This window comes from Rhincodon typus, chromosome 13 (genome assembly GCF_021869965.1).
Source record: "Rhincodon typus isolate 14 chromosome 13, sRhiTyp1.1, whole genome shotgun sequence".
Taxonomy (NCBI): Eukaryota; Metazoa; Chordata; class Chondrichthyes; order Orectolobiformes; family Rhincodontidae; genus Rhincodon; species Rhincodon typus.
Genome location: NC_063344.1, coordinates 16,168,077 through 16,177,447, shown reverse-complemented (window position 1 = coordinate 16,177,447; position 9,371 = coordinate 16,168,077). Strand labels below are relative to the sequence as shown.

The window sequence follows — 9,371 nt, the reverse complement described above, 5'->3', positions numbered from 1 at the left end:
TTTCCTGCTCCTCTGATGCTGCTTGGCCTGCTGTGTTCATCCAGCTCTACACCTTGTTATCTCAGATTCTCCAGCATCTGCAGTTCCTACTATCTCTGGACATGTTAGTGTTTTGTCATTGGGAGAGGTGTACTAAAAGGCCGGTAATCCGTCACTTTTTCCCTTCCAATTTTTACCCAAATGTCTTTTGAATGTCGACTGTTCAATGCGTTGCTACCAACCCCTCAGGCAGTGCATCGAAGATCATGCCAGTTCTCTGGCTATTATATTTTGCACCTGAGGCCTTAGTGCCATAGCGACCAATATTCTGCCACGAGAAACGGTGTCCTAATTTCCTCTTTGCCGCATCCAATCGTGCTTGGTGGTGGTCAAGTATCAGGCCAAAGGATTGAGAGGATCCATGACCTCAATGATAGTGGAATACATCGTGTATGAGCTCAACTGGTCTTCAAACATCTCCAGCCCAGCAAAGCAAAGCAGAAAACAAACACCGTCATTCACTCCCCGGATTTCAGATCCCGACCATCACAGATGTCAGACTTCAGGAACTCAGCTATCCGTCTCACGTTAAATCGAGAAATGGCTGAGCTCAGTAGATGCATCAGAAACTCCAAATTGTCGGTTGCAGATAGTACATTTCTTGAAGATTTGCTAAGTATGTCTTGCCTATCAAACATGTGAATTTCACTTCCAATCCAGCCAAATATTATCCCTAGTTGACACTCGATAGTCAGCAAAATCGTAATATCAACAGCGCTGTCAACCCCCACTCGCTCAAAACTACTGCGTAATTTGGAATTTTAGAATTCGAATTCGAGTTAGATTTTATTGCCATGCGTACTCAGGTACAAGGTTACAGGAGTACAGTAATAAGAGCACAGCGTCGCCATTCCTGGGGCCACCTTAGGTGCAAAAACACCTCGGTACAAGACCTTAATTACAAAGTAGAAAAACAAAGGAATATAGATAAATGTACAACACTGCTTCAACAGTTCTTCTTCAGTGATGCGCCGTTCTGCGCTCGCACTCCCCACAATGGGTTCGATGTCCTCGGCGCTGGGATCGATCTCCTCCGCTTTGAGCTCGATCTCCCGTGCTTGTTGCTACTGCAGATGTCGGTAGAACTCAGGCTGCTTGCTCTCGACGGCATAGATACCGGGAGAGGGGGTAGGGAGGGGGGACATCTGTCGCTTCTGCGCTGGACTGGTTATTCGACGCGTTGAGCTCGCTCTCTCGCTCTCCCCCACCCTGGCTGTCTCACCTCCCTGTTGGGATCGCACTATCTCCAACCCCCCACCCGAAAACCCCTACCCCGCCCAAGCGCAATCTCACAGTCCCCCGCGCTGACTCGAAATCTCCACAAAAGGTAATTAGATTGAAACAAGAAAAAATAGTAAAAGCTGAGGATCGGCTCTGGTCAGGCGCCTGTACGCTACGCTACTAGTCATCCACTGTCTTGGAGATCAAAACTGAAACAGAATAGTGTTTCATTTAATTTGCTGTCGCTCAGATAATGAAGAAGTCTCACTCACATGCACGAATACCTGGATAGCATCCAGCCTTATTAGTATTACTATTGAGTAATGTACATGTCATGCAAGTGCCAGGTCCTGATCATTTGCCTAACGAAATACTAGAAATACACAACTGCCGTCCAAGACACGCACAGCTTAGGATTGTCGCTTAATTGCTCTTATTTCTTCAATTTTCTGCTTTCTACAACACTGGAGATGGACCACTACGAGGTGATTGTGGCGTTTGTAGAAGAACGTTCACAAACGTTTTCTCAGCAGTAATTAGGAATAAATCCTTTTCTTGCCTACTGCTCACACGGAACTCTCAAACTAAAATAATGCTACAAAGATATTTAAGTAATTAAATGCTGTTTAAATTTACAAATACTTCGCTGAAAAGTTATGTGCAATTAAATATGCATCCTTCTATGACGGCTTTTAAATGGGTAACATTGGGCAAAATATCAACAACATGGCTCTCCTTTTAAAATCTTAACGAATGCATAGTCAGGTTTCGTACTTTTAAAACAATGTATGAAACACAATTTTGACCAGCACTGTTTTAATAAAATGCATATTTGACATCCTGAATGTCCTTAATACATTTGTAGAAAACCGAAGAGCAATATGAGACAGCAGAGATTGCAATATAATTGCATTATCACCGGTGATTCTTTTCAAGTGTACACATCAACCTTGAAGTTGTGGTTAATGAAAACAAAAATAAACAAAAATAAAATTGCTGGAAAAGCTCAGCAGGTCTGGCAGCATCTGTGGGGACAATTTAGAGTTAACTTTTCCTGTCGATTGACCCTTCTTCAGAACTGATGGCAGTTAAGGAAAATGTCAGTTTACATGCAGAAGATAAGGTGGGAGGAGGAGGAACGGAGTAAATGATAGGTGGAGATAGAGCCCAAAGAAAGAGAAGAACGGTTGGACAGACAAAGGAGTGGATAAGGATCTGTCTAGAAGGGTGAATAGCTATTAGTGGGGACAACAAACTATGAGTTAACAAGGCCTGATGTGCGGGGGTTGAGGTAAAGACATGAGAGAGCTCAAGCCCGAAAGTCCAGGAGGCTGTCCCCAAGGGGAAAATGAGGTGCGTTGTGTTCTGGCTTGCACTGAACTTCGCTGGAGCACTGCAGCAAGCCTAAGACAGAGATGTTAGCCAGAGAACACGGTGTTGTGTTAAAGTTGCAGGCAACTGAAAGCTAAGGGTCTTTTTTGCGGACAGAATATAGGTGTTCAGCGAAGCGGACTCCCATTCGACACATTGTCTCCGCAATAAAGAGGAGACCATATTTTGAGCAGCAAATGCAGGAGATTAGATTGCGTGAAGGGCAGTTGAAATACTGTTTCACCTGAACAGTGTGTTTGTGCCTTGCATACTGAGGAGGGAAGAAATAAACAGACAAGTGTTACACCTTCTGTGGTTGCAGGAGAAAGTGTCGTCATGCTATGGGAGGAGGCGGTGTTCGGAGTGAAGAAAGAGTGGACCAAAATATCCCGGAGGGAATGGTCCCTGCGGACTGCTGACTAGGCAGAGGAGGGGAGTATGTACCTGGCTGTAGCATCTCGCTGAAGGTGGCGGAAATGGTGGCTAATAGTTCTCCGAATACGGATGCTGATGGGATTTTAGGTGAGGACAAGGGGATCCCATCGTTGTTGCGGAGAAGTGGGGTGGCGGGGGGAGCGGGTGGCGGTGGTGGTAACCGCAGAAGTGTGGGAGATAGGTCGGTCCCAGCTGAGGGCCCTGTAAACAACAATGCTGAGGAATCCTCGGTTAATAAAGTAGGTGGACATTTCGGAGGCTCCTTTGTTGAAGATTGCATCATAGTACAGATGGGATGGAAAAGTAAAAATATCCAGCTCAAAGATTACTGCGGAAGTCGTGGGTGCGGAATTAGTTGGCGTGAACACGTTGCATTAATTAAACTGTATGGCGAATTTGAAGAACATTTTTTGTAAAATGTGTGGGAGGAGTCCCCATAAGTGAGGTTAAGAAATATCAGTGAAAAGTGCTTGTAGATTCAATGGAGAAACGTTTGCTTTTATCTTAAAATGATAATGGAAATTATGGTCTTTCAGCTCCGAATACGTTGCACGGTTCTCTGAATGAACCCTGACTGCAGTTGGTATAATCCTCCAGCGGTCCTCCTCTATTTGTATGAGATTGTTGCCAACAAGACTAAATGCAAACTCGCATTCGCGTGACGTTCCTTACATAAATTATACAGAATCTACACTCCACAAAAGCTTAATCCAACACTCTATATTCAGCATCAGCATCATAAACATCATTTAATTTCTCTCTTGGCAGTTTCAGTATCGTCTCGTTAAATCCATCGATATCATTCCTTCAAGGGCATTTTTGAGGTTACATGTCGGTATTCTCTAAGTACGTTGACTACATTTATGATTGAATTGCATGTATTTTCTTTACGTCTATTCTGTGAAGGACTTCCATTTTCGCAAAATCGTCTATCAGCTCACAACTCTGAACAAAAACAAGCTTGACAATGAGCGACAACAAACTTGAACAGAAATTGCTGCACAAACGTAACAGGGCCAGCAGCATGCCCGAAAAGGAAATAGAGCCAACATTTCCAGACCAGAGACCAATTTTTTTGGCTCCAGACTTTTCAGATAGAAATAAATAATGCATGCAAAAATATCCCAATTCCATGAAAAATTAAAAGCAGGAAGAATTCAAAAACTAATGAATAGATTTCACTTTAAGTTAAGGAAAATTCGAAAGCCTTTTATTTGTACATAAGGAGCAAGAGGGTAACTGGAGAAAGGGTTGGCCCACTCAAGGACAAAGGAGGGAAGTTATGCGAGGAGTCAGAGAAAATGAGTGAGATTCTTAATGAGTACTTTGCGTCGCTATTCACCGAGGAGAGGGACATGATGGATGTTGAGGTGAGGGATAGATGTTTGATTACTCTCAGTCAAGTCAGCATAAGGAGGGGTGAAGTGTTGGGTATTCTAAAAGGCATTAGGGTGGACAAGTCCCCAGGTCTGGATGGGATCTATCCCAGGTTTCTGAGGGAAGCGAGAGAGGAAATTGCTGGGGCCTTAACAGATATCTTTGCAGCATCCTTGAGCATGGGTGAGGTCCCAGAGGACTGGAGAATTGCTAATGTTGTCGCCTTGTTTAAGAAGGGTAGCAAGGATAATCCAGGTAATTATAGGCTGGTGAGCCTGACGTCAGTGGTGGGGAAGCTGCTGGAGAAGATACTGAGGGATAGGATCTATTTACATTTGGAAGAAAATGAGCTTATTAGTGATAGGCAGCATGGTTTTGTGCAGGGAAGGTCATGTCTTACCAACTTGATAGAATTCTTTGAGGAAGTGACAAAGTTGATAGATGAGGGAAGGGCTGTGGATGTCATATACATGGACTTCAGTAAGGCGTTTGATAAGGTTCCCCATGGTAGGTTGATGGAGAAAGTGAAGTCACATGGGGTCCAGGGTGTACTAGCTAGATGGATAGAAAACGGGCTGAGGAACAGGAGACAGAAGAGACAGTGGAAGGGAGTTTCTCAAAATGGAGAACCGTGACCAGTGGTGTTCGACAGGGAACTGTGTTGGGACCACTATTGTTTGTCATATACATAAATGATCTGGAGGAAGGTATTGATGGTCTGATTAGCAAGTTTGCAGATGACACTAAGATTGGTGGAGTAGCAGATAGTGAGGGGGACTGTCGGAGAATGCAGCAGAATATAGATAGATTGGAGAGTTGGGTGGAGAAATGGCAGATGGAGTTCAATCCAGACAAATGCGAGGTGATGCATTTTGGAAGATCCAATTCAAGAGCGAAATATACGATAACTGGAAAAGCCCTGGGGAAATGGGCAGGGAGCAGAGGGATACAGATCCTTCGAAAATAGGTGACAGGTTTAGATAGAGGATCTGGATCGGCGCAGGCTTGGAGGGCCGAAGGGCCTGTTCCTGTGCTGTAATTTTCTTTGTTCTTTGTTCTTTATTCACTTCGGCTGCTTTGCAAAAAAGAAAGGCATTTCGAAATGGAGAATGAAAACTGCATTCTGACTATTGAATTGCATCGAAATAATAGCAGCGAGAGGAGAATCAAAATCTGAGGTTGAGGGGTTAAACGGAAGAAGTGAAAATAGGAACAGGTGCTCTGCAAAACGCCAAGGCTGCAAGAAAGGACAATACATAACGGCATTACCGATTAAACCAGTGGCCTAATGGCTCACAGAAACAATTGCGCTCCTTTTCAATTTTTCGCGTCTAAACGTAACATTTTTTTTAACCATGGTTTCTCTGTGACAATCGTAAGGGAAATACCTGTTTACTACTCGAGCTCCACACGATATCTCCGATATTCAGGACAAATTCTTGCCCCTCTGGTGCTGAACCGTCATAATATCCAACTTTTACAACTTCAAGTGATCCTTCTGCATTCATTTGTAAATTTATTAAGTCATACATTGGTACTGGATCGCCATTTTCGTCAAAATACACGATTTCCCCAGTGCGTGCAGTGAAATTTACCGAATGCAGATAGTGCAGCAGCTAAAGAAGAGCAATAAAAGGCATGTAAATCGTTCCCTGTCATTTGATACATACATTAAAATTCATTTAAATAATTGACAACGATAGTTTAGAAATGAATGATATCACAAATTAACATCCAGAGAGGAACAAATAAAGTTTGGAGATCACCATTTTCCATTTTTGCGAGTTTCGGTCATCAGTCCGACATGCAACTTTCAATATTAGCGCGAATGAGTCTAAGAATATGTGGAATCTAGTTCCACGACTGAGATTTGAGTGACAGTGCAGAGTAGCTCCCAGTGAATGTTGAATTGTCGGAGTGACATATTTTAAATTAAACATTCCAATGAAAGATAAGGCCCTATAATATAGTAAAAAAACTAAACTCGCCAATAGCCATCCAACAACAAAAACTAACACCAATACTCGGAGCATTTGTCACTTTGTTATTATTAATACCTCCTTGGCTACAACTTAGCTTTTCCGATTTCAACTCTAGAACAGTGACTAAACCTCGCAAGCACTTCACTGTCAATAGGATGCTGCTGAAGAGCTTCAGACTTGGGCGGTCTTTACAATAATGTATACATCTTTGTTCTCTAGCTTTCTGTGTGATTGAATTGGCAATATTTGATGTATTAAATTTTAATTTTGATACATAATTGTCTTATTGGCATACTTATCTCTCAATCTCTGAAGGGAACCTGGTTGTTACAATGGAGCTGTGATAAAAGCCCAAGTAGAAATAGAACAGTACACACTTCAAAGCTTGGTGGCGTCAATGCGATCGATCTGAAAATGAAATATTTTCCTACCTGCCAGGGTTGAAAACTTGAAATGTTGGCGCAGGTATTATTTATAAAGGGGCCATTGCCTTCTTCACAGGACAGCATATCATCAAGTGCATGAGCGACAGCATAGACTGCTTTGTACACATGGTAGGAACTTCCGTCCATTATCGCTGGAAGATAGGTATTTTCTAACCCATTTAAATGTTCACTCCCTGTACATGGCCGCTCTTGAAATGCAGAACTTCGGATCTCGGTCGTGTCGTCCGATGTTAAAGAGCACGAGAATAGACTTTCCCAAAACTCCTTCACAAAAATGCTGTCAGGAAACCTAGAAGGATGAATTTTCAGGAGATGATCTCTGAGGCCGGCTAATTCTATCCTACGGGTCGTTGGACCAATGGCTCCAACGCGAGCCTTCGCACCTTCTACAGATATCAATGTATCTCCTGTAAGCCATCCTTCAGTTCCGATCCACTGTATCCCCGTTACATTTTGGCGCAAAATCTCCTGAATTAACACTCGCATATCTCTTTTTTGCAAGAATCCAACCACAACCCTTGTGGTCGCCTCTTTCATCACCTGCACTATTTTGCTGATTTTGTCGGCAGAATCGGTTCTGTAAAACGATTCAGAGTACGCGATGCAAACCCCAATTTTTTGGGCCTCTTCGATAAATGTTCTCATCCCAAAATTCCCGTAATCGGTGTTGCTTCTAACTGTCCCAATCCAATTCCAACCAAAAGTTTTCACGAGTTCAGCAAGAAGCTTGGACTGATATTTGTCGCTTGGTATCGTTCTAAAAAAAGTCGGGTATTCTTGCTTATCGCTCAGGCAAGCGCAAGTGGCGAAATAACTAATCTGCAGAAAATGGGTAAATATATGTAAATATTCTTTTATTGTTTTTGGAAATAACTTTAAAAATTTACACACCTATTCCTTCAGTATGAATGTATTTTATTTGTTTGTGAATTTTATTAAATGTAATGTTAAGTATATACGCCTATGATTGGAAATAATCAAACAAAGTAAATAATTTGCCGAGTTAAAAAAAAAGACATGGCAAGCTGAAATTTGCCAATGGTTGCATGAGACCTACCTTCCTGAAGGAACCAGTCGAATGTGCTACTGGAATTATAAAGATTGTCTCAATCTGAAAAAAAGCCTTTCTTTTTACGATGGCAGTGTCTCTACACGTTGTGAATATGCCCTCATGAGCAAACCGAAGTTATGTGGCAGTGTTTGTATACTGGTAATATTAGATAAGTAAACTAAAACATAGGATTGTGGGGATTTGGGTTTAAATCCCGCCTGGTAGATGGGAAAATTTGAATTCAATGAAGTCTACAATAAACAAAAAGTTACCATGACGAAATTTTGGGCACCGTGGCTCAGTAGTTAGCACTGCTGCCTCACGGTGACAGGGAAGTGGTTTCGATTTCACCTTTGGGTGACTAACTGTGTAGAGGGTTTAAATTCTCTGCGTGTCTGTGTGGTTAGATGGATTGGCCACGCTAAATTGCCCCATAGTGTACAACAATGCAAGGGCAAGGTGGTAGACAGGATAAATGATGGGTTAGGGATGGAATGCTCTTCGGGGGGTGGGTGCCTACTCCATGGTTCAAATGGTCCCTATTTGGATGATAGAGTGTCTGTGATTCGAACGGTATTGGAAATATGCAGTCAATGCTAGACACTTTACCATCGGAATTCCGAACGTTCCAACTGTTGTTGCGGCTGCTATGGAGGACGTGGATGAATCACAGCCAATAATGGCTGCGACATTGGAAGAACCTTTACAATCAGGGTACTCAATTAGTTCTTGCTCTCCATTCACCAAAGCCAGCGCTGCTTTGGACGCTATTGCAGAGATCGAGCAGTCGTCGTGGATCTCATACCCCAGAGTGATATTCGGAAGTACCGTTTTACTCCTGTTTATTTCTTCGATAGCAAAAATCATGGTCTGCATCAGGCGAAAGCTTGCGATATCAAAACTGCGGGTGAGATGTGAGAGGAAATAATATGCATATCATATTCACCATCCAATTACGCGGTTTCTATTCACCCAGATCTACGACCCCAGCTGAGACGCTCACCTCAATTGAGAACCGCATGGCAAACGCAAATTCCAAGCAACCGACTTACACTGGACCTTACGGTTTGCCTGAAAGGCCTCCTTGGAAACCAATGATCACGATCCGGATGGATCAAATCAGTGAGCAAAGTTGGGCCGATTTTCCGCTACATGCTGAGCTATATACCCTGCTTCATATCAGGTTTACAAGTGTTTAAAAGCCTCTATGCCAGGGGGACTGTCAAATCAGCGCTGACACTCCCAACCTCAGGCCGGCACCCATGGCAACTGACCGGCAAAGCGGCTGCAGACCCACACCTTTCGTTACCATGGTATTCTACATGTATTAAGTGCGATATCCGGCCGACACACTGGGACCCGTTTGAGACCCAGACTCTGCTAACACCCACGACCCCAGCACTGCCAGTATCCATCATCCCATTATGCATCAACGTCCAATCTGTTCAT

At 43.1% G+C, this 9,371-nt stretch overlaps 1 protein-coding gene across 1 annotated transcript in view; it reads right to left on the bottom strand.

Annotated features, from left to right (window-relative positions):
* LOC109935739 (extracellular calcium-sensing receptor-like) overlaps nt 1-8,816 on the bottom strand; it is a 10,502-nt gene extending 1,686 nt beyond the window's left edge. Inside the window, exons 1-3 of the mRNA XM_020534376.2 lie at nt 8,532-8,816; nt 6,857-7,690; nt 5,832-6,059 (exon numbers count right to left, since the gene is read on the bottom strand). Of these exons, the coding sequence (XP_020389965.2) occupies nt 5,832-6,059; nt 6,857-7,690; nt 8,532-8,798 (1,329 nt within the window). The 5' untranslated portion in view covers nt 8,799-8,816. The remainder of the gene's footprint in view (nt 1-5,831; nt 6,060-6,856; nt 7,691-8,531) is intronic.
* Nucleotides 8,817-9,371: the final 555 nt, after the last annotated feature.